General features: G+C 42.1%; 3 protein-coding genes across 4 annotated transcripts; 2 read left to right on the top strand and 1 right to left on the bottom strand.

Moving 5' to 3' along the window:
- Positions 1-542: 542 nt before the first annotated feature.
- Positions 543-2,762, bottom strand: LOC104418303 (U-box domain-containing protein 38). Its single transcript, XM_010029608.3, has one exon. It carries the CDS (start codon positions 2,591-2,593, stop codon positions 968-970), a length of 1,626 nt encoding a protein of 541 aa, XP_010027910.2. The 5' UTR covers positions 2,594-2,762; the 3' UTR covers positions 543-967.
- Positions 2,763-4,636: 1,874 nt separating this feature from the next.
- Positions 4,637-7,223, top strand: LOC104418293 (ribosomal RNA small subunit methyltransferase G). Its single transcript, XM_010029599.3, has 7 exons — positions 4,637-4,952; positions 5,084-5,276; positions 5,536-5,645; positions 5,798-5,876; positions 5,952-6,019; positions 6,241-6,307; positions 6,836-7,223. The coding sequence occupies exons 1-7, from the start codon at positions 4,725-4,727 to the stop codon at positions 6,946-6,948; spliced, it is 858 nt and encodes a 285-aa protein (XP_010027901.2). The 5' UTR covers positions 4,637-4,724; the 3' UTR covers positions 6,949-7,223.
- A 1,155-nt stretch (positions 7,224-8,378) lies between these two features.
- LOC104418281 (alpha-N-acetylglucosaminidase) lies at positions 8,379-18,577 on the top strand. Of its 2 annotated transcripts, none has more exons than XM_010029577.3 (19): positions 8,379-8,640; positions 8,979-9,055; positions 9,483-9,694; positions 9,845-9,966; positions 10,491-10,576; positions 10,952-11,046; positions 11,477-11,558; positions 11,853-11,959; positions 12,071-12,101; positions 13,212-13,329; positions 13,466-13,513; positions 13,768-13,877; positions 14,171-14,273; positions 14,977-15,075; positions 15,605-15,715; positions 15,940-16,172; positions 17,377-17,614; positions 17,695-17,773; positions 18,043-18,577. In XM_010029577.3, exons 1-19 carry the CDS (start codon positions 8,398-8,400, stop codon positions 18,297-18,299), a joined length of 2,451 nt encoding a protein of 816 aa, XP_010027879.2. In that variant the 5' UTR covers positions 8,379-8,397; the 3' UTR covers positions 18,300-18,577. The 2 variants fall into 2 exon arrangements, with proteins under 2 accessions (XP_010027879.2, XP_010027872.2); XM_010029570.3 differs by having other exon boundaries at positions 8,380-8,640; positions 10,488-10,576.
- The last annotated feature ends 5,016 nt before the right edge of the window (positions 18,578-23,593 follow it).

Here is a 23,593-nt window from a genome sequence, read left to right as displayed (position 1 = left end):
TAAGAGCTTTGTCACGATCAAGGTGATGATAGCAAGGTCAAGGGAGGTGCCCCTGTTGATTGATGTGCTGAAGGAAGGTGAAAATCAGTAATTTCCCCATCTGGTCAGCTAATTTTCCGTGCCAAATACCATGTTCTTGTCATGTAATATGGCAACTTTTCATACAGCAATAATCAATGGACCAAATCCCATCCATAGTAGATTACTCCAGAGCCAAAAAGAAGAGAGAGAGAGAAGGAACGCCCTTCTTGCTTAAATCAATGCAATTTTCTAAGACATCACAGAGCACATTTCAATAACATAGCTCGGACTCAGCCTTACTCCACTCGCCATTGTCATCGTCCCTCGTCAGTAATGACAGAATGCACCAGCCGACTTCCAGATCTCGACAGACATGCGCCATTGACTTCGAGCATTTCTGCTTCCTCCAGGCATATTTCTTACTGAAACCATCGTGTCCTCCACGACCATCGTGAAATGGCACCGTAAGAGCCAGCGCTTGTGAAAAGAACTCGAGCCGGTGAGGAAGAAGAACAAGAACGAGTCTAATCTAGTTTATTGCCAATGGCCCTTCCAAAAATCAATTATATACCCCATCCAGAATACAGAACTCAGAAAAAATGAGCCAAAGAAGTGGCAAAAGAGAGATGTAGAAAACACAACACAGCAATAGCATCACTCACTCTCTCGCTGGTAAAGTAATATGCACACCTACATATGCACAAACTCGCCTAACCAGAGCGACCGAAAATTCGGCAACAGACTGAAATTCCCTCCTCAAGGTATCTTCGGTGGAATGTCAGGCACCCATTTTCACTCCGCAAATTAGTAACTTAGCTTTAATGAACAAAAACACTAAGTTTCCCTTCCTTCCACCAGCAGTTGAAGACTCAATCTGTCAACCGCCACTTAATCTTACCAGATACACAATGCCTGAATTGGGAAAGGAAACCGACGCAATGAATGGTTAGAAATCAGCAGTGTTTGCACCGTACAAATTCCTCCCATCAGACCCGAAGCCGCCCAATCGGTATCGAGTCCTGGTAAATCCGCCTGATTCCGAGGGCACCAACCCGTCAGGATCCTCTTCCTCGTCTTGCTCTCTTCCCCTCATGATTTCCATCAACCTCCTAGCCTTCTCTCTTGCTCGATCAGTCCCCTTCTCCTCGACCTCCCTCAAGGCCTCCACCGCTTTTGCATCCCTCGCCAACCCTTTAAACCTCATACTCCCGTGACTCATTGCATAGAGTGCTGCCACGCAATTCTCTCTGGTTGCCTCAGACCCCACCTCCTTCCTTCTAAGAAGCTCAACTAGAATCGCCACCGCATTGGCGTCAAGCATGGCCGACCTTCCTTCCACGCAGGCAGCCAGATTGCACAGAATGAGCAATACCCGGTTGGCCAAGTTCCTAGATTTCAGCATCCCCAACAGAGCCGACACCGCATTAAGCTTCACCAGTTTGATCCTATTGGTCTGCACCAGAGTCAGATTATACAGAGCAAGCGCCGAATCATGCCTCGTGCGCTCGCTCTCCGATCTAAGCGCGTGTAAAAGAGGCGGCAAAGCACCTAAGACTCCAATCGCCATCTTATTATCATCCTCCAAAGCTAAGCTAAACAATGCGCCCGCAGCATGCTCTTGCGCTTCGACACAACCTCCCTTCAACACATCGATCAACGGGGGCACGACGCCGGACCTCACTATTTTCACCTTGTTCCCATTCCCCAGCGACAAATTGACCAGCGAAGCAACGGCATTTACCTGCACCGCGTCGTGCCGCGCGGCCAGGAGCGGCTTGAGCGCGGCGATCATCCTCGGCGTGCACAGGGAAATCCTGCTCTCCTCCTTCGTCCTCGTGATCTTCCGCAGCAAGAGCAAGCCCTGCTCCTGGTCCAGAAGCTCGGCGCTCTCCAGCTTCGCCAGCAGGTTCTCCTCCTCCGGATTAGGAGCCGAGCCCGAGGTCTCGCCCTCCACGATCTCCGACGAGCTCCACGGCGAGAAGCAGGAGGGCCTCGTGGTCAGCGGCAACGGCGTCTCCGGGGTCGCCGGGAGCACCACGGATTCCTCCGACGAGCTCGAGTAGAAGTGGTTGACGCGGGGACCGACCGCGCTCACCGCGTGCGAGTATATCATCGGCGGGTTCTCCGCGACTCCCCTCAGCAGCTCCTTCTCCGAATCCCTAATCACGGGGATCGGCCCCACCTTCTCCGCGTCCTCGGCGGCGATCTTGGACCGCACGGCGCTCTCGACGGAGCCGTAGTCCGGCGGCCGCGGGGGCGGGGACCCCGATTTGTCGCACCAGTTGAGGATCGCCCTCTTGAGGGCTTGGTTCTCGATGAGCGCGGCGAAGTCGGGCCGGGCGCCGTCGTCCAGGGCGGGCGCGAACCCCAGGTCCCGGCACACCTCGGCGCAGACCCGCTCGAAGGTCTGGCCCGACGAGACGACCACGGGGTCCGCCATGAGGGACCCGGTGACGGGGCACAGGAACTCCCGCGGCGGCGGGTCCTTCGCGGCGGAGGAGTTGCTGGCGGAGGAGGAGGAGCGGCCGAAGGAGGGAATCCAGCGGCGCCGCCTTCCGTTGCCGCCGCCCATTGCTCGGGAGGCGGGAGGCGACGGCGGCGGGAGGACGAATGAATGGGCTCAAGAGAGGGATGCGGCGGCCGGAGCTGAGGAGGGTTTGGGAGGATAGGACAATGGCGGAGGCGGCGGCGGCGGCGGCGGAGTTCGGAGATTCCCGTCAGCCGTTCGCGGTGCTTTTCTCTCTCTTTCCGCGGCTGCGGTGACTGTTCTAGAGAGAGAGAGACAAGAAGTGCGGAGGATGACTACGCAGGAGTTGACTTTGACCGGTATTTAACTGTACAAGATGGGAGGGAGGGGCCGACCGGGATTACCCGTTTAAGACAGGATTTGTCTGCTTCTAATATCTTTTTAATATAATAATGTCGTTTCCCGTCCTCTGATTTGTGGTTTTTGTGCAATCGAGTCCCTCTGCCGTCGATTCGTACGCGCTAGATTCTTTGGCTCGCGCGATTTCGGCGAGCGAGACCTTTCGGTTTTGACCAGGACTAGTTCCTACTGAATACCATACTTTTCCACGAGTTTTTTTATCTGTGAAAAATAATCTAAGTGTGCTTGAAATTACAAACAAGAAAAGCCCTTCCCCAATATTGCATATTCAGTTAAAAAATATAGCAAATTATTTGTCTTCATATGGATGTATTTAAGGCGTGTTAGACTTGAATATGTCATAAAACAATTTCGTTTGAATTCTGGGACATAAAATTTGTAGGTATTTCTAATGTCTAAAACCGACGTATCTAATCACTACCTCATGGTTTTATATACTATTTATTTATGGCGTATAGGAGATTCATATATTAAGTGAGATTTCAAGAGGTTATCTTATACTTTCCCATTGAAATCTATAATGATGTATGAGTCTAAAAAATACACAAAAACGTGTGTGAATTTACTTATTGAAATTAGTATTTCATTAAAGTTTTGGACTTTTTGAATTTATATTATGCGAGCTTTTACTATAAAATAAGCAATAAAGCATCTTTTTGTGTCTATAGAATAAGGCCAATGTGCTTATGGACAAGACTATTTTTCCTTGGAATGATGACAATTTTTAGGTGATTGATTAAACTCATTTCTTTGCATTAATAAACAAATCGTGCCGACAACACAAGCTATGAACAATTATCTATAAGGACAAATTACAAAATAGTCATTGATCTTTGTGCAATATCATCCCCAGATCTTTTTGTTCAATGTGCGTGTATAAACTTTCAATATATATACAATCTAATTCATAAATTATATAAAAATGTTTAATATTGTTATTGAATTTGAATTAATGAAATGATAATATTGAATATTTTTCTATAGTTTATGAACTAAATTAAATATGTACCAAAAGTTTAGAGATTGTGTTAACCAAATTAAAAGTTCAAGAGTAATATTATATATTGAATTAAAGTTTATAGATCATATTAAATAAATTAAAAGTTTGAGTATGACATTCAACAAAAATTCAAAATTATTTATGTCATTTTCCCATCTATAAAGATAAATGAAAATAAGGATTTTGGAGAGGACTCACGTCACTCCCTCAAGCCCAATTTTTTTCCTAAATTTATTATCTTTTCATTTTTAGATTAACAAGTAGCAATTTCATTTTTTGCTAATCTTTACTTTCCCTTCTTCCTATTTGAGATATCCATCACTTCATCCCCATCTTTTCATTAATTTTTTTTAAATACATTACTAATTATTTAGGTATTGATGTCTGTCCTTAAAATACATCTTGAATTATGGTTGATTAAAGTCATAATCCCTAAAATGTCCTGAGTACATTGACAATTCCTTTGGGAATTATATGTATTATTTTTATTTTTTTTGCTTTCTCGGCAATAGCAGGCTTGTGGAGCGAAAAAAATTAATATAAGAAAATACTAATTATGAAAATTTTGTATCCTAAGTGATTTAAAAAGACGATGAAAAATTCGAAGGAAATAGAAGAAGAAAAATGCAATAAATATGGAATCTAGAAGAAGCTGAAGAAAAAGAAAAAGATATATCATAAAACCAACGGGCAACTAATATCTCCAGCGTCGGTCTCGTTCCAGCAGTTACATTCTCTCTTCTTCTTCCTCTTCTTCTTCAGCAAAGAAGGACGACAGTCGCAGGGAAGCTGACCCGGCGATCTTGGCACGCCGCCATGTTAGCTTCGCGGTGCAAATTCCCCGGCATTTCCGCGCCGTTCTCTGTCGGGACTTTCGTCAAACACCTGGCTGTCCCTACGTCAACGAGGCTGCACTGTGCTCTAGTCAGTGCGGAGGGAGGAGCCGAGAGCAGAGCCGTTCACTGTCCGAAGTTCCAGGCCCTGAAGAGTCATCAGAAAGAGCAGATACACCTCTACGTGGACGCTCTCCTTGAGTGGAACCAGGTTCTACGCCTCTTCTTCGCCTCCTCTGTATGAACACACGCCCGCAAATCAAGAAAAGGCGTGTTTTTTTTCTTTAGAGTTTTGTTGCTCTGAAGCGTAGAGATTGAGGGAACAGGAAATTATTGCCGCAGAGAATGAATCTGACTGCGGTCAGAGAGGCGGGTGAGGTGATGGAGAGGCACGTCGAGGACTCCCTATCGATCGTCCCTCCGATACGGGACTCTTATCTATCGCATTGCAGTACTTCTTGCGGTAAGATTAGCGTCGTCGATGTTGGGAGCGGCGCTGGGCTTCCTGGATTGGTCTTAGCAATTGCAGAGCCCGGTAAGTATATTAGTTCATCAGTTGAATTATATTGGCTGATTTTTGTGGAAGTTCATGGTCGTACGGTCTTAGCAATTGCAGAGCCTGGTAAGTGTATTAGTTCATCAGTTGAATTATCATGGCTGATTTTTGTGGAAGTTCATGGTGGTTCGGTCGGTTGGATTTGGTACATGTTCTTCATAGTTGATGTGGTTTTTGTTCACTTTCTGGGATGTGGGGTTGGTGGGACGTTTTGATTCTTGTTATAAAAGCACTGAAGATTGGCAGGTGACTCTTGTCGAGTCTATGAGAAAACGTTGTGTTTTCTTGGAGCATGCGGTCAATCTAGCCGGGGTGTCCAATGTTGAGGTCGTGAATGGAAGAGTGGAGGTACGAGTTCCATTGCTTTTCTATGAGTAAGGATTTATTCGTAAGAATTAAGACCGTTCCAGTGTTTCATGTCGGAAGTTTGGAGAGCAATCTGGTTAACACTCTACATATCAGGGCTGTGGTGCATCTTCTGAAAATCTGTTCTTGGGCAGGATATTGGTAATGATTTGTGCTTCAGAGAACATTTTGATGTTGCTGTTGCCAGAGCTGTAGCCGAGATGAGAGTCTTAGGTGATGATTGGATGTTTATTAGAATCAAATTCCATACTCTTGGTTTGCTAGTGCTTATACTTGTTGCATTTCCAGCTGAATATTGTCTTCCACTTGTTCGTGTTGGCGGCTTGTTTGTGGCTGCGAAGGGTCACAATCCGGAGGTGCATATTTATTTTTTCCTTTCATCCATATTTTCAGTGCTTCAATCAGCCGAATACTTTAACCTGGTCTATTAATCTGTCTCACGGACACCTAATTTCTGGAATGATGCACAATAGTAATTCCAGCTAGTGTGAGATTTTCTGTTTGCTGTAAAATTACCTTTTTTCTTAGGTATGAGGTGAGGGTTGCATTAACATGTCTTCATTGGGAATTTGAGCAGGATGAAGTTAAAAATGCTGAAACAGCAATCCGGTCAATGGGTGCTTCCCTTTTGCAAGTCTGTCCTGGTAAATATTCTCAGCCGATGGAAATATTCCTGGAGTTCGTATCTGTGCATGAGAATTGTTTGCAAGGGCCTGTAGTGGTTGTTAATCCGGCAGGCAGGCCTGTTTTATCTGATAGATTTAGGAGTAATACAACTTCCTGCGGAAAACATTGAGCATTGATAATTTAGAAAGAAAGGGAGATTTATGGACAGTGCTATGCTGAGATAGTAGGGAATAACAGTATTAGGTCTACTAGTCTCATGGCCAGGGCTAATTGAGCTGGCACAACATGTGAATACTAGCGTGAGATTTGAAGCCAATTTTGCTGCATCTAAGACACTCGCATCAAACAAAATTGAATTAGCTGCCTCCTTGTTGTCAGCATTCTCCTCTTAATGCAAAACAGGCTATGGGAGGATGATTTTGTGCCATATTCTCTGCTAATTGAGATTGAAGTTTGGAGGACCCATTCCTCTTCATGCTCAATATACTTGTTAATCATGCTTATTTCGTGAGTTAAATTGATGTATTCATTTTGATTTTATCCAGTTGAATCCCACGGTCCATATGGGCAGAGAACTGCCATCATCTGTTTGAAGGGTCACCCCACACCCAGAAAGTATCCCCGCTCTCCAGGCACACCAGCAAAAGAACCACTGTAAATACTGAGGTGGCCTCCACTGATCGTCACAAGTTATTTCATGTAATTCACTGTGAAATTTTTATACAGTAACTCATATTTGCGAAAGTGTAATTCTTTGCTGGATTCGTCCACTGTCACTAGTAGCTTATCAGTGAATTGATTATTGTAATGTTAGGCCTTACTTAGCATGGAGAGCGTTCTATACCTGCCACATGCAACATCTGGTGTAAGATTTTCAGTGTATTCGAGAGTTGTAATGGTGCATATCCACAGAGATGAGCTTTTAGATTTGTACTTATGATCCATTTTGCCAGATTGTGCTGGCAAATTATACCCGAGGCAGGGACATTCGCCGGCTGCAATGTCCTGTCACCGGTAAATACGAGCTATGCATGGTGCTCGAAAAGCGTCCATTTTCGATTCCATTCTGAATGCTGTTATGGTGCTCTTGGAGAAGTTATATCTTTGGGCACCGAATCAATGCGAATACATTCCACTTCATAATTATCAGTTCAAGACATCGCAGTGCTACATTCACCGGGAATTCATAAAACAGTTGTTGATACCATTGCCCCCGGGTAATAATGACAAAACTCAATGTTAGGGGTGTCAATGGTTTGGGTTGACCCGAACCAAACCTAACATGGTTGTTGGATGATTAATGTGACCCGAACCGCATGCTACCCTAACTGAACCAAACCTGTTGTAATGCCAATTCCTTAACTTATGACCCAAACTGAAAATGTCTTAATATTTTTATTGGTTCGAGTTGGGTCGGATATTTTTGACCCCCTACTGCATGGGGTGTTTTGGACTAACGTTGACTGAGCGGTTGAGTGATTAGTTTGTATCTAGCATCTTGGGGTTATTCCCACTACTTTGTGAAGAGTCCTAACTGACGCATGTGCGGGGCCGGCCATTGGCATGTAGCGATTAGACGAGCTGCAAAGCTCGGATATCCCGGATTATCCAAAAGGGTAAAAAAAAAAATAGCAAGGCGTCTCCGACTAGATGCAAGTGATAATATTTTCAGTCAGAAAGTCTCGTGATTTATCATGATTTAAATTTATCTCACGATAAAACAAATAAAGTAATGTCCAACGCACAACACTAAAATAGGAAAATTTATGCAGAAAAAAAAACAAATAAAATAAAAAACACATTTTAACGACAATAATGACAAACAGTCCCCGAAAAAATCCAAAAGAACACGCAACGTCGTTCTCGTTGACGCCTCTTCTGCAACCGCTAAGCGCAGCATGCACTGCGCTACTCTCTCTCTCTCTCTCCGGCCGGCCTCGAAGTTTTTGTCTCGTTCTCGATCGTAAAGAATCTGCAACTCCCTCTCCTTCGCCAGCAATGCCTAACTTCTCTATAAACCCCGCGGCCTCTCCCGCTTCACTACTCCCCATCCTCCTCCTCCTCTTCTCCGTTTGCCGCCGCCGCCGCCGCCGCCGCCGCCGCCGCTATGGCTCGGCCTCCGCTCCCCGCTGCCGCCCCCCTTGCCTTCCTCCTCCTCGTCCTCGTCCTCAGCGCCGTCGCCCCCGCCGCTCGGTGCTCCACCGCCGGCGTCGGCTACGTGTCCCGGCTCCTCGAGATTCAGGACCGCGAGCGGGCCCCGGCCGCGGTCCAGCTGGCCGCCGCCCGCGGCGCGCTCCGGCGGCTGCTGCCGTCGCGCTACTCGAGCTTCGAGTTCCGGATCATTTCTAAGGTACTCGATTTCACGAGGATTAGCGCTGTTGCTTTGGATTGTGAGCCTTTTGAGGAAATGATCTTGCGCGACGTGAGATGATCGGACTGAGTAGCTGTACCAGCGCGCGATCACTCTCGTTTCGAGAGTAGAGTCCTGCGTCGGGCAATCGGCTGCATGTCTTTCATGGACTTTCCATAAGTTCTCGTATGGAAGTACTGTAATCAGAACCGCTGTATGTTACTCGATCGAAGTTTATGGACGTTCATTGTTTGACTTTTGATCGATCGCAGTGTAGAAAGATTTTCTCTGCTTTCATTTGGAAGGTTAGATCATTCGCTGATATTTGATTCTTCCAGGATGAATGCGGTGGTGAGATTTGCTTTGTGATCACAAATCATCCTTCGTTCGCCAGACGTGGCGTCCCTGAAATACTGTACGCCAACATACCTTACTCGAATGTTGTTTTTTCTGCTAAAGCATTGAATGACATGTTACTCAGTTCATTGGTGGTTTCTGTGGTGTCGCACTCTCGGTGAATGCCATAACACTTTGCTGGCACTCAAAGGGGTAGGTGCAGCTTGAATATTTATGTCGTAATCGCAGAGTGACTCGCTGCCAAATCCTCAAAGCCCTTATCTTTTCCTCATCAAAATCAATGTTTCGTGGATCTCCATCCATTCCCAATCTTCATATAGCTTCGGCAGTTTAGCATGCATCAGCTTTTGGGGGGATTATTTATATGCAGGACGTCCTCATGGAAAGTGCTGAAAGGACAGATAGTTCCTCTGTTATTTCAAATGTTGCCTGTTCTCGTTTGCAGCTCTCTTTCCATTGTTGACCATGGTTTAATTTTTAAATAGGATTTCTGGAGTAACTGGGGTGGAGGTCTTGGCTGGTTTACACTGGTACTTGAAGTACTGGTGTGGTTCACACATCTCTTGGGACAAAACTGGTGGTCTGCAGACGCATTCAATGCCAAAGTTTGGTTCTCTTCCCCGTGTTCATGATGCTGGTGTCATTGTTCAAAGACCTATTCCTTGGAGTTACTATCAAAATGCTGTTTCATCAAGCTGTAAGATTTCACCAAGAATATTAACCTGTACTTTTTAGGCAGTCATCCTATGGCAATTTTATGAGCCTCTGACGCAGCATGAAAATGATGATAAGGCTGTAATTTTTAGATTAAGTACTAGGCTAACTAAATCTAATGTTATTTGGAAAGATTCTTTTGCTTGGTGGGATTGGAAAAGATGGGAGAAGGAAATTGATTGGATGGCTCTTCAAGGGATCAACTTACCGCTAGCATTCACTGGGCAAGAGGCTATTTGGCAAAAAGTTTTTCAGGTACTGTTTTTGTACTTAGGTAAAATTAAATTTACAAACTGACATTTGTTATTGGCAAATTGTGGTTTATTCACTGTTTTTGTACTCAGAATTTGCTTTTGTTGCCTTGTTACTTAGTTTTAATAGATGAAGACACAGTTGGCTGCTTGGCATGTCAGCATGAAGCTTTGGCTCTCAGTCATATTTTTCTTTTCCCCTAGGGAGTTAAGTTAGCATAGAAGGAAGGGGATACTATAAATCAACTCTAAACAGTTAATATGGGATGTTTTCTGTCGTTGACCCTGTTCATATTTGCGATTCCCCTCTCTTGTGCTTTGAGAAAGAATCATTCAAGAGCCATTTTTATGGCAGCTTTTACTACGATTTGCTACTTTGACTCTGGATCTTGTTGCTTAATTTGTTGGGTCATCTGCTGTTGATTTAATTCACACAATAAATATTAGTGTAACATAATATTTCTCTGATAATTGCAATTTAGCTTCATCATGTCTGATTTGGTATTACCCTCCACATTTCTTCAGCAGAAGTTTAACATTAGTACGTCAAATTTGGATGATTTCTTTGGAGGTCCTGCATTTCTTGCCTGGTCCCGCATGGGAAATTTGCATGGGTGAGCTACATTTTCTCATTTACTGATCTTGCTGCTGGTTCTCTCATCAAAACCTTTTTAGGATAGTAATCAAGTTGTCTATGTTTTGGCATTTCTTAGACTGTTACTGATTTTTTAACGATCTGTATGCTCTTCATGACAGGTTTCACTTTTGACTTTGCAGTTTGTGTTTTTGTGTGTCATCTTTCCAGATAGTCTTTTGCTCCTCAAAATAATTAGGTTGAGATAGTTGAAATGGTGTAAGGTCTTGTCAAATGTTTTCTCAAGAATGTGTGTCAAATAGTATCTAGCCACCACAAGTACTCTCTTCTGTGCATTTTTCTCATTGATTTCAGTAGTTCCTGTCATAATTAATGAGCCTTTTTCTTAGCGCAGATGGGGTGGACCACTACCACAGAGTTGGTTAGACCAACAATTATGTCTGCAGAAAAAGATTCTGGAAAGAATGTATGAACTTGGGATGACACCAGGTACTAGGTCAACTGAATATTGACCTGCATTTTAAAGTTGACTTCGTCTCTCGCTTGGAAAGCTTCTCATCAATGTGGATTGATTTGATAGATGTTATTTTAGACTCAATTTCATCTTATTTGACCTGCAAAAAGAAAAAAAAAGTCAATCTCAATTGATGTCAGTTGATTGTCATTGCTCACAATCTCACAAGTAGATTGAACTCGTTTAGAATTATGTAGCACTTAAGCACTTGGGATGTCTGAACATAACATTTGATGTACTCAACTTCACCCTGAGAAAATCATAATATAAATGGTAATTATGCAGGAACAATTTTAGTAAGGAACTTGCTTTTACAAATCCACAAGTATAACATAGTTTGGAGTCTTTAGAAACATTCTACTTAGTCTAGGTGATTAATGATTCGATGCTTTATTTCTCTTGCAGTCCTTCCAGCCTTCTCCGGGAATGTTCCAGCAGCACTAAAAGATATATTCCCTTCAGCAAAGATCACTCGCCTAGGGAACTGGTGAACACCTCCTTTGGCTACTTGATTCAGTACTTTCTCCTGATGGCCCTGTTAATTCCCCTATGTAAGAAGATGTCAATAACATGTGCAGCATATTGAGTAATTTTCTAATGACTGTCTCAAGAGGAATGTTTGTGGCTATCCAGTGTCCATAAAACCATGATTATGATCCAGTAATCAAAGTAGCACATGCCCAAGTGTATATCATCTTGTATATTAAAGTTGCACATTGTTTTACCATGGCCATTAGAATCTCGTTTGGTTTTCATACCGCATCTGTTCAACATGTTTTAGGTTTTCTGTTGAGAGTAATCCAAGATGGTGCTGCACTTATCTTCTTGATGCAACTGACCCCCTCTTCGTTGAGATTGGACGGGCATTCATTGAGCAACAACTGAGAGGTTTGCAGAATCCATTATATCCTCTGGAATATTTTAGTTCTCTTTGCTTGTAGTATGTGAAAGTTGTCTTGTTTCTCCATAATTATCTTCTTTTTCCTGCTTCGTTTTCAGAATATGGAAGAACTGGTCACATTTACAACTGGTAAGAACTCTCATCTGATGTGACTTGTGGTATTGTTCTGAATACTTAAGTAGTGAAGCTGCTAATGGAGTCGCTGCACACCTGCGGCATTCATAATCCATTTGCAAAATGGTGATTTACTTGCCTGTAACAAATGCTATTCTTTTAGCTTTGGATCTTGTTCTAGCCTAAATAAGCAGCCTATGCTTGGATTTTCTGCTTGGGATCTCCATTTGGTGAATAGCTGTATCGGCTGCTGTAGAAAAACCATAATGGCCAATGCCCTAGGCTGATATGGAGATTCATTCATTGCAGTGGATGTTTGAATCAAATGACTTGTTCTGCAGCAGTTCATTTTTTGGCAATAACTGCTCAATTTCCACAATTCTCTCTTTATAAATAAGTGTTAACTTATTAAAAATTTTCCAAAATGGCTCTCTAATCAGATTGAAGTTACTGTCTCTGTTTCTGTGTGTGTGTGAGAGGAGTATGGCTGAAAAGAAAGACCCGGTTGGGGTTTATTTTTTGATATAGTATCTTTGATGTTGACCTATTTGGATTAATCATGACATATGCAAACCTTCCCCTAAAGAGAGTTTCAGGTGTTTGCTTTGACCTATTTGGATGTTTGCTTTGACCTATTTGGATTAATCATGACATATGCAAACCAAAAAGTCATATAAGGAAACCTTCCCCCAAAGAGAGTTTCAGGTAGATTGTATAAATGGGTCCAGAGGCACCAATTTTGGGCCTCTGAAGTTGAATGTATCTGTGCAGATTTCTTCTGCAAATATGTTAAAGTAGTTTTCAGCTTCCAGTGAATATTAAAATCTCCTTTCTCTGGCCTTGCCCCAATTTTTGGCTGTGATCATATTTTTCTTGATTTGCAATGCTACAAATAAATGAGTATTCTGTGGAATCTGCAAGTCATGGTACACCCCGAATGTCTAGCCTTTATGATGAAATGGAACATGACAGCCACTAGAACCTGGGAGCCTACAATTTATGAAATTAGTTCTTTTGGAACAGTAAGTTTGATCCATTCAAATATATCTGTAATTGGTTATCTAAAATACATCAAGTGCTCTTCTATGTGGGGCATTACATAGTGAATTTCTGAGGTTATTGCAGTGACACCTTTGATGAGAACACTCCACCTATAGACGAACCAGCATATATATCTTCATTAGGTGCTGCAATCTTTGAAGGAATGCAGAGTGGTGATGCTGATGCAGTCTGGCTGATGCAGGTGTGAATTAGCATCCACTAACAAACTTCCTTTGGCAACTCTGAGAATTCTATGTGCCAAATATATGTTTGAATGTCTTTATGATAGTTTTTCACATTAGTCCAATTTAAGGCAGTCTTCTTTGACTTTTCTTTAGGGATGGCTGTTTTCTTATGATCCATTCTGGAGACCTCCCCAAATGAAGGTAAGATATGCCCCATCACATTGCTGTGAAATTGCCTGCATAGCTATCTCCATGTAAACAATAGAACTTGTGCAGCCATATTGAATAGCCACTACGTTGGTTTCTTCTTTTCAAATATTTAGACAACTTTTGCATATTTTGTGGTGCTGCTCTTTACATATTGGTGGATGTGCCAGATTTCTATCAATTTGCACTACTTATTGTGTTTAAGCTTATACTTGCTCGTAGATAATTCTGCAATATGGTTGCTTCAGGCACTTCTACATTCTGTGCCATTGGGGAAGCTGGTAGTCCTTGATCTCTTTGCTGAAGTGAAACCCATATGGATTACTTCGGAGCAGTTTTATGGGGTTCCTTACATCTGGAAAGTTTCCTTCTTGTTCTTTTTGTTGGTAATGATATCTAGAATATTTCCTCGCAACTGATAAGCTAACTCAGTTTCACCAAACAAAGGTATATGTCTGGAATGGGAATGAACAGACAGTAGCTTGGTTTTGTCATTGTGTTCTCACAGACTAAATTGGTTTTTTGACAATTTTAAATCTTCATTGATTGAGCTTGAATGTGAGCCTTTGCCTATTTCTATGTTTATTTGGGTTAATTTGTACTGTTCTCTTTAGGATCTTATTTTGTTTTTTGCACTTTGATGTATTACAGGTGCATGCTTCACAACTTTGCTGGAAATATTGAGATGTATGGGGTGCTAGATGCTGTAGCATCTGGGCCAATAGAAGCTTATATGAGTGAAAACTCAACAATGGTACATTTATTTTCTTGGTGTGGATGGCATTAGTTGTTAGTTGCTCGTTTAAGTGCAATATGGAATTCTAGTCACTTTCACATAATTACTGGTGGTCACTTCTCTGGATGTCAAAAGTGGGCAATAATTTAGTCATTGTAGTACAAGGAAAATTATTAGTATATTTGCTCCATTGTACTAATCTTTGTCACAGACATACAAGATATATGAAGAAAGAATAATGTTGAGGAGGATCACACATTTTGGATATGTAATGTGTAGGGAAAGTGCTTGGGCTATTCTTTTGTACATTTGGTTTTTGCACTGTTTTTGGGTGTTGACTTGTTGGCTGACCAGCTGAAATCTCTTGTTTCCAAAACTTTGTTCCTCTTCATTTTCAGAGGAAGATCACACTGACCACGAGATTTAGAATTTCATCTGAACTAATTGATATGTGATTCTCATCAATTGGAGCAAGAATTTTTCTTTTAAGAAGTCATAAATCTTCTCCTTGCTTTGCTGGTTGTTGTTCTGTGGCTGAAGATTGGTTCTTAAAAATTGCCCATAGAATAGGTTTTGACCAGATTCATTGTAGCTTCATGTGGAAATGATGCTATGTCAGTATTAATCTCCACCGTTTGTTTTTACTCTTAATTATCTCAGTTTTCTTGCATTCTAAAGTAATACGAAGAATTTACTGCTATTTGCCTGTTGATTGTGGAAGGTTGGTGTTGGAATGTCTATGGAGGGCATAGAACAGAATCCTGTTGTTTACGATCTCATGTCTGAGATGGCATTTCAGCAAAGGAAAGTCGATGTTAAGGTAATTGAAACTACATCTGCATGACGTTGATGTGAACAATGCATAGATTAGCTCATACCCACTAGCCTTGTCTTATCGTTCATGCTCATCCCAATAATTCTCAGCGGTGACTTTAAGACATTGAGGCAGTATCCCATTATTAGCATGTGCTTTCTACTGCTCAAAGGCTTTTGAAGGGCCGGAGATGTTACTGTTTTCTATATGAAATTTTTCAAGAATTTTCTTGCTGCATTGTGAAGGGGTCCCCCCCTTTCTCTTCAGATCAGAGTATTAGCGGTGTGCTACATTTTTCCTGTCACTTTCATACATTATAGAGCAGAACAAAATGTTAGGACATAAACTATGCTTCTTCCAAAATGGCTACCTGCAGAATTAGTTGGATGTAGAGCATTTCGAATCTGAAGAGTCTCCTAATTTGGTTACTATTACTTAACATACTATTATTCAAACCTTTACTATCCTTGTCTGCCTTATTTGTATGTGTGAACTATTTGTCATTTATTAAAATCATGTGTTCTCTCTATCTCAGACATGGATCGATCTATATTCAACTAGACGATATGGGCAATCAGTTTCTTCAATAAAAGAAGCATGGAACATCCTTCATCACACGATCTATAACTGCACTGATGGCTTATATGTAAGTCTCTTCTGCTTTCACATTTACTCTATGTGTTTAGGTCCTTCTGTTGCAAGTTGGAGTTTTACCTGGCTGATGCATAAACGGATGTAAACAATTCCTATGCTGACGTATTTCTGAATTATCCAAAAGGACAATTATTATGTGCTGACGTATTTTTGAATTATCCAAAAGGACATTGTACTATGTTTTTGTCCAGTGACCCTTTTGTTTTATTGATGCAGGACAAGAATAGGGATGTCATTGTGGCTTTCCCTGATGCTGATCCTTCTTCAATTTCATTCTCACAATTGAGGTATCATCGCTATGGCAAGCCACTATTTAGAGGAGCAGTGCTGAATGAAAAAACTGGTTTGACCGATGAGCCTCATATGTGGTACTCGACATCCGAAGTGGTACGCGCACTAGAACTTTTCCTTGCAGGTGGCGATCAACTACAATCTAGTGACACTTACAGGTTCAGTGCTTCAATATATGTCAAACTAAATGTTTTTTTTTTTTAAGTTTTTTTCTGCTAACTATGTTGATGGACAGTCACAAGTCTTCACTTTTCTTAATGCATCTTCTCTCTCAAAACGGGGTAAGTATACTAGAGTGCCAAAAGTTGTCTATGGCACTCACTTTGGTGCCAAAAATTTCTGGCGGCTCATATAAGTGCCAAATTGGATAAAAAATGATCATCTAAGTGCCTCAGTTATAAATTCCGGCCAAAATATTACGTGGTAATTTTATTTAAAAATTAAGTCCAACATGGATTATGACGTGGCTATACTCTTTATAAATGATGCCGTATGAAAAAGAATCCTTCAATATGCTCTTCCATTTTCGGGGAAAATTTGTAGAGAGAAGGAAAAAGAGAGGGAAAGAAGAAAGGAGGGAGAAATTGAAGAATGCCTGAGCTGAATCGAAGCTGAGAAGAGAGAGAGAGATCAGCTTGAGGAAGCCTTCAGATCAGGTCTTGGTAATCTCTGTTGGAGCCTAACTGTCTCTCCTAGAGCTTGGTCAAGACCTTCACTTGCTCCTCTTCATCCTCCCCCGGTCTAGTGTATAGACACTGGAAGCTTGGGCTTCAAGCTTGATTTGGTGTGCGAGTTGGGATATCTTGTTCTTAATAGCTTGAGGTTCTGGATCTAAGCATTGTCAGGGCAGAGGTAAGCAAGATCACTCAGCTACGATGGCGGCGGTGACAGAGCTTCTCTCCCCCCACGACGATGACAGCGGCGATGGAGCATGGTCACGATTGAAGCAACCACCGTTATCATCTTCATCCCTCATCATCTTCCACTCTCCTTCTTTAATCTTTTGCAAATTGAAAAGGAGAAAACCTAATTTGGACAAAAACCCTAAATTGCAAATAAAATTACGGTTTATAATTGGGCAACCATATAAACAATGTCTTTTTGGACAATTAATGTTGACTGTACTTTCCAGCGAGCTAAGTCGGCTTCAAAAATTAATAAAAGGGTGCCATGTCGGATTTCCGGCCAATCAGATCGGCGTTTGCATCGTTTTTCAAAATTTTCTGCACTTAAGTGATCCAAAATAAACTTTCGGCACTAAAGTGAGCGTTGTGTGAAACTTTTGGCACTTTTAATGTACTTACCCCCATCATTTTTTGTCTTGATAATCTGCAATTTATTTGCTTCCAATTTCATCCATAGGTATGATCTTGTCGATCTAACAAGACAAGCTCTGGCGAAGTTTGCAAATGAGCTATTTTTGAAAGTCATAGAAGACTACCAGCGACAAGATGCTTATGGAGTTGCTTTCCATAGCCAGAAATTCCTGAATCTTGTTGAGGACATGGACACACTCTTGGCTTGTCATGAAGGATTTCTTCTGGGTCCTTGGTTAGAAAGTGCCAAGCAACTCGCCCAAAATAAAGAACAGGAAAGACAGGTACAGAGGCTTTCAGTCACTGATCTATTAGTTAAAGAATTATTTGGAAACTTAACATCTGCAAAGTGATTCTTCGACAGTTTGAATGGAATGCAAGGACGCAGATAACAATGTGGTTTGATAACTCAGTGGAGGAAGCAAGTCTACTGCGTGATTATGGTGAGGAATTTGAACCTTTTGCATCTGTTTCTTCTATATACAATCCTTGGAAGTAGCTGTTTTCCATCAGTGAAAGTTATTGTATTCCCAATAGAGTGGACATCATTGCATCACATCTATTCTACGCTTTTGAGAACTTAGTGCTTGTGATAACCATTATTTTATTACTGCATCTGGTACTTAAATCCTGGATTTCTATGAGATTTATCTGCAGGGAGAGAGTGACAGAATAACTTTCGGGTGAATGATCTTCCTTTCCTTTTGTTTAGGAAACAAATATTGGAGCGGACTGCTAAGAGATTACTATGGTCCACGAGCAGCTCTTTATTTCAAATTTCTGAAAGAGAGTCTGGCGGAGGGCCATGATTTCCGGTTGAAAGAATGGAGGAGAGAGTGGGTAAAGCTTACAAATGATTGGCAAAATAGCAGAAACCTGTTCCCAACACAGAGCGTGGGTCATGCTTTTCACACATCGCAGTGGCTATATGACAAATACTTGAGAGATCCCGACACATACGATCAGTAGCTGAGACTGCATAAAGTGCCAAATAAGGCCTCGGAGGATCGACTGTGAATTTGCTAATCACAATATCATTCAGTCTTCGGTGTTGTGTAGCCTATGTGGTGTTATGTAGCCTGTGTTCAGGTTCTAGTTGTCCGCAGTGGTCTCTTTGTTAACTGAATGCAAGTTCAGCTCGCGTCTCTTCTTCTCTTTGTTGTGAACGATAAGATGTAATGGAGTTCTTGCAACTGTGTTCTTGGGACCAAAAATATAGTGAAATTCATTACTGGCTATGCCTTATATGCAAGCGGAGCTATACTAGCCAATTGTTTACCATGATCGTTTGCGTTCCTTCCCTTATGAGGGAAAACACGATCTGATCGTAAGATGAAGGCAAAAGCATCGCACAAAATGTCTTCCTAATCCAAATGACTGACATAATCAATCACGTGTACTTTTGACAAGGATTTCCGAAATGTAACTTTGAAATTTTGAGTTCTGTTAGAGGCCCATTTGGTTTAACTTTGGAAAAATGGTTTTGCATTTCCTTAATATCTTTAGAGAAATGGGCATTTGATGAAGGCAAAAGTATTTGGATACTCTCATTTTGGTCTATTTTGCAAATTAGCTTTGAGGTGAAAAGAAAAAATAAAAAAGAAAAGAAAAAAGGAGGAGGAGATGCTGAAGTAGAGGGGAATGATCGAGAGGTAGCCGGAGCTGGTGGTTGTGGTGGGGAGGCGGCTGGTGGCAGTGGTGATGGGGAGGCGGTAGGTCGCGTGACCCACGCACAGCCATCACCTAGGTTGCGGCCTCAGGCAATGCCGCTTGGGTCGTGTGACCCAGGCAACGATGGTGCGTAGGTTGCGTGACTCAAGCGGTGTCGCTTGGGGCCGCGACCCAAGTGACGGCGGTGCGTGGGGTCGATGCCCGAGGTCGCTTGACCTCAGGGGACCTTCTTGGCGACTAGATTTGGTCAACTGAGCTCCGCCGGCTGAGCTTCAGCGATGGAGCAACAAGTCAAAGGAGGAAGATGATAAGCAATAATTTTTAGGGTAAAAGATGAAAACACAATTAGTGAGGTAATATTGGAAGAAAAAAATCATTAAACTCCTATTTAGTATTCCAAAATGCTGAAAGCTACATGTTTTGGGCTTTTAGCATTTCAAAGGCAAGCATTTGGCCAATGAGACGTCTAAATGTTGAACTAAACATTTAAAATTTTTCCGGAAGGGTTTGGGGGAATGTTGAACCAAACGGGTAAGTTTGCGGCATTCGGGTCTCTTTCAGCACAACAACCATCTCAAAGGTGTGTGCAAACAACCATCCAGATATTTTTTTGAGTATTGTGGTTGTGGTACCAACCGATTCTCGAATACCGAGGCTCTTATTAAAAGTCCAAAGACTTGTCATTATCCTTGCATTAGGTAATTTATTCATTAGCCGCCTTGCACCACCCCTATAGCTGAAATACTTTTCTTTGAGCATCAGCGGGTCGCGGTCAAAGGTGTCTGGATGGTTCCAGATGCTGATTCAACGACACATGGTTCTCGTTCATTTTGAAAATGTCCCCAGGGAGCGGCTCTGATCCAGGGGAAGCAGCTCCAGCCGAACACAAACCTCCAATTCAGATAAGACGGGAAGCACAGCCCGTTACGTCGTGTGAAGGGGATCATTTGACTTTTTCCGATGAAGGTAAATTACTCATGCGAGACGTCAGATGCCTCGTCTTGGACATTTAGGAAAGCACCAACGTCATTCCTGTGGCGTTCGGATGGAAGGTGGAGGGAAGGGAAGGGAACTGGACGGGGGCGTGCCCGTTTGTTGACTTTCTTCCTTCTCGCCAGGCGCGTGAGTGTCCACTTTTGACGCGAAATCTCTCAAGGACGTCATTCGTTTCTTGCAGGCTTGGTAGGTCTCTTCTTATAAAATGCAAGCGTTAGCTTAACCAAGCCTCACCTATCTCATTCTCTCTCTCTCCCTCTTTCCCTTTCTGAAGAGTTACACAGGTCTTTGGGATTCTCTCCGGGGAGGATTTTGTTTGAAAACATGGAGGGGCACGACTCTAATGGCGCGTCATGGGCGGACCAGTGGGACTACAACCCGGACCCGGCTCCGGCGGAGAGCAACAAGAAGAAGACGGCCTCGCGACGGCCAAGTACAAGGAGAAGATGGGGGAAGGCCTCGTGAAGACGAAGACGGTGGCGTCGCACGGCGTCAAGAAGGTGAAGGAAGGAACCACCGTCGGCATCCAGTGGATCAAGGCCAAGTGCCAGAAGACCACCCACAAGAACTAACCTTGGCTTAGTTCTTAATCTCTCTTCCCCCCCGTGGACATGTGACAGTTTTTTTCTTTTTTGGTTCTTTCGATTCTTTCCTTCATCTGTACAATCCAGACATATGCGCGCTCGCATGTGACTTTGTAAGATACGACTTGACGATCATTTTGCTCTTCAGATTTCTAGTGGATTATAGTTTCCTTTCTTTGAAATCGTATCGCGTGTTTCACGTCGATAGAATTGGTTCGTGGTTCGTGCCGTCTCCGAAGCATGCTGATCTATCGTCAGATGATGTGCGTGCATGGTATCTCTCTCTCTGTCATCCGGCAGAGAATGCGCGATCCACGTTCAAAGACTGATTTGCTCGCATGCTGTCTTCGACCACCCAGGACAGAAAAGTCTGCTGAGATTTAGATGCTTCGGATGATCAAATCTTCGTCTGAGGTCAGATGAGGCGTGCACGGTGGGAATGGTTCCGCAGGTCTTCGTTGACCCGATCCTTCTCTGGAGAAGAATTGAACGTTCACGATTTCAATCTGCGTGAAAATATTTACCGTTCTATCTTCCACGTAGACATGCAGATGCATGCTTGTTCATGTTCTTTGGGCTTAACGCCTAGTAGCCAATGGATTCGAAGTTCTATTCTTTGCTTGCACGTATTGGGCTTCATTGGAAGGCACCTTCCCAAAGTAGACATAGTTGCAAACGTTTTCACATTGTATTTATAGAGAGAGAGAGAGAGAGAGACGTATGTGCAAACGTTTTCACATTTTATTTATAGAGAGAGAGACGTATGTGCTAACGTTTTCACATTGTATTTAGAGAGAGAGAGAGAGAACCCGATTCAAGAGCCTAAAAAAACACTATCCCCGCCCACCCGCCCCACTCACGAATTAGAAATCTATCTTTTCTAATGAGGAAAATGACCAGCTCTAGACGACGCAAGAAGAAAACAGTTTATTTGGATCCGCTCATCAAGGGTTCGGGCTACCAAATTGACCCATATGCATATAATACAAAATTATTAACTTATACCCAACTTGACCAGTGTTGCTAAAACATTTTTATGTTTAATGCAATTTAATAAAACTCGTAACCAAACTAAAGTAAAAACACGAGTGGGCGAGTGCGAGATCGAGTGAGGTCAAAAGAGGGTAAAGAAAGAATCATATAAATGGATTAAGTTTAAGTAAATTATAAATACGTTTAACGTCTGTATTTCTTTGGATTTCACCATTTTAAATTTATTTATGACCATTTTACTAAATTTAACTATCTTATACAACAATCCCTCCATCAAATATGCATCAAGAAATGGACCGTTTTGACAGATCTAAAAGAGTGGGATCCATTGAGATCGAGATAATTAATTCCTGGATCAAAACGTGCAGGACTCAACAACTGAAAAGTGTCTCGGAATTGCGACAGGATGACCGAAATGCGCCTCGTGAACTTGTTTTTGGGCTAAAACTCTTCAAGTGGGCTAGAGAGAGAGTACAGCACATTGGAGCTTTCGATTTGGAGCCGAATATTTATTGATCACGTGGTGGCCCAAGCAACGAAACTCTGCAATTCTAGTACATATAACGGAAGACACGATCTCCTCCTGACGAGTCCTTTTCGCCTTTTTCAAGGCATGTTGACAACCGTGTCACTCCAGTTTCTAGGTGAAGTACTGCTTTGCACCTAAAAATGATCGACTTTTAATGTTGACGAGTTATGAATTCGATCCGTGATGGTGATGATCGATCGGAACTAGTTTGCTGACAGTTAGTATGCGATAGTGAAAGAGCTGTCGACGAAGAGCGTCAGTAATTGATGGAGATTATCGACAACCTAACTCCAGAATTTTGCTAAGTATCGAAGGATGAGAAGAACGTTGGCTTTAGCTGAAGCAACATCGAGTATTATGCCGAGTGATGGAACCAAATGCTAAAATGACAAGGACAAGGGGTCATCCTAATTATCTCGAAAGTTAATAATCATTACCAGGATGCAAAAAGCATGCCAAGGATTTCGCAGGAAGTGTAGCAATAATTAACCGAGGTTAGAGTATAATTTTTTATTTGTAATTGATGTTAGGAGGATATAAGATCCTGTTTGGCTTAGTATTCCAAATGGATTTTGGAATTTTAAAGTTCCCCAAACAAATGCAAATAGCATTTGGTTCGTGTTTTGCTCTACTTTGAGGAAATGCATTTCCAAAGACCTCTATGGGCCTTTAGCCTAAACAATATTCGGAGATCATTTGAAATGTAATATGCTGGGAATGCGAGTCTTGGTCATCTTTACTGTTCATTTTCTCCATAGTTTGCATGAAGGAGCTAGGTTGATGGCTGCCTCCCAAGGGGTCGTGCAATCCTAGTGACCACCGCTTGGGTAACATGGCCTAAGCATCTCGCAACCCATGCATCATTTGAGGTTGCCCAATGCAACCTTTCATTTTTGCGGTTTTCACATACTTTAGGGAGTAAATAAAAAATTTACTACTAGTCTAGGAATACATCGAACAAATTAAAAGTTTATAAATGATAATTGAATATCGGATCAAAGTTTATGAATTACTTTAAATAAACTAAAAGTTAATATATAACATTAAAAATCAGATTAAAGTTTGGGGCTATTTTCGTCTTTTCGAAAAATCTTATTATTTGTGTCGGTTTCAGATACAATAATAGTAGGGTGACCGCTTTCCACGTTGGAATTCGTGGGAGAATACCTTTTTTAAGCATATATTTTCAATAGGCAGTGCGCCAGGGAAAATCTCTTTTTTTTTTTTTTTTTTTTTTTTCAGATAACGCAAAACGGATGACTACACCCCACGTGGTCCAATATGGGAAAGATAAATTAGCTAGTCGACGCTGCGTCGATGACTTTTTGCATTTTGTTTTGGAAGTTTTCTCCAAACGTGTAAGTGGAGAATTATGTAGACATTGAAAAGTGGTGGCTACTACATCTATATGTCAACATCGAAATATTTTATAATGTTTAAAGTTTTTCCTGCTAAATAACACCCAAAATATAAGCACTGCAATAATTTAT

Source organism: Eucalyptus grandis, chromosome 2 (genome assembly GCF_016545825.1).
Source record: "Eucalyptus grandis isolate ANBG69807.140 chromosome 2, ASM1654582v1, whole genome shotgun sequence".
Taxonomy (NCBI): Eukaryota; Viridiplantae; Streptophyta; class Magnoliopsida; order Myrtales; family Myrtaceae; genus Eucalyptus; species Eucalyptus grandis.
The sequence above is the reverse complement of the archived record's forward strand: the minus strand, read 5'-3'. Positions and strand labels throughout refer to the sequence as shown.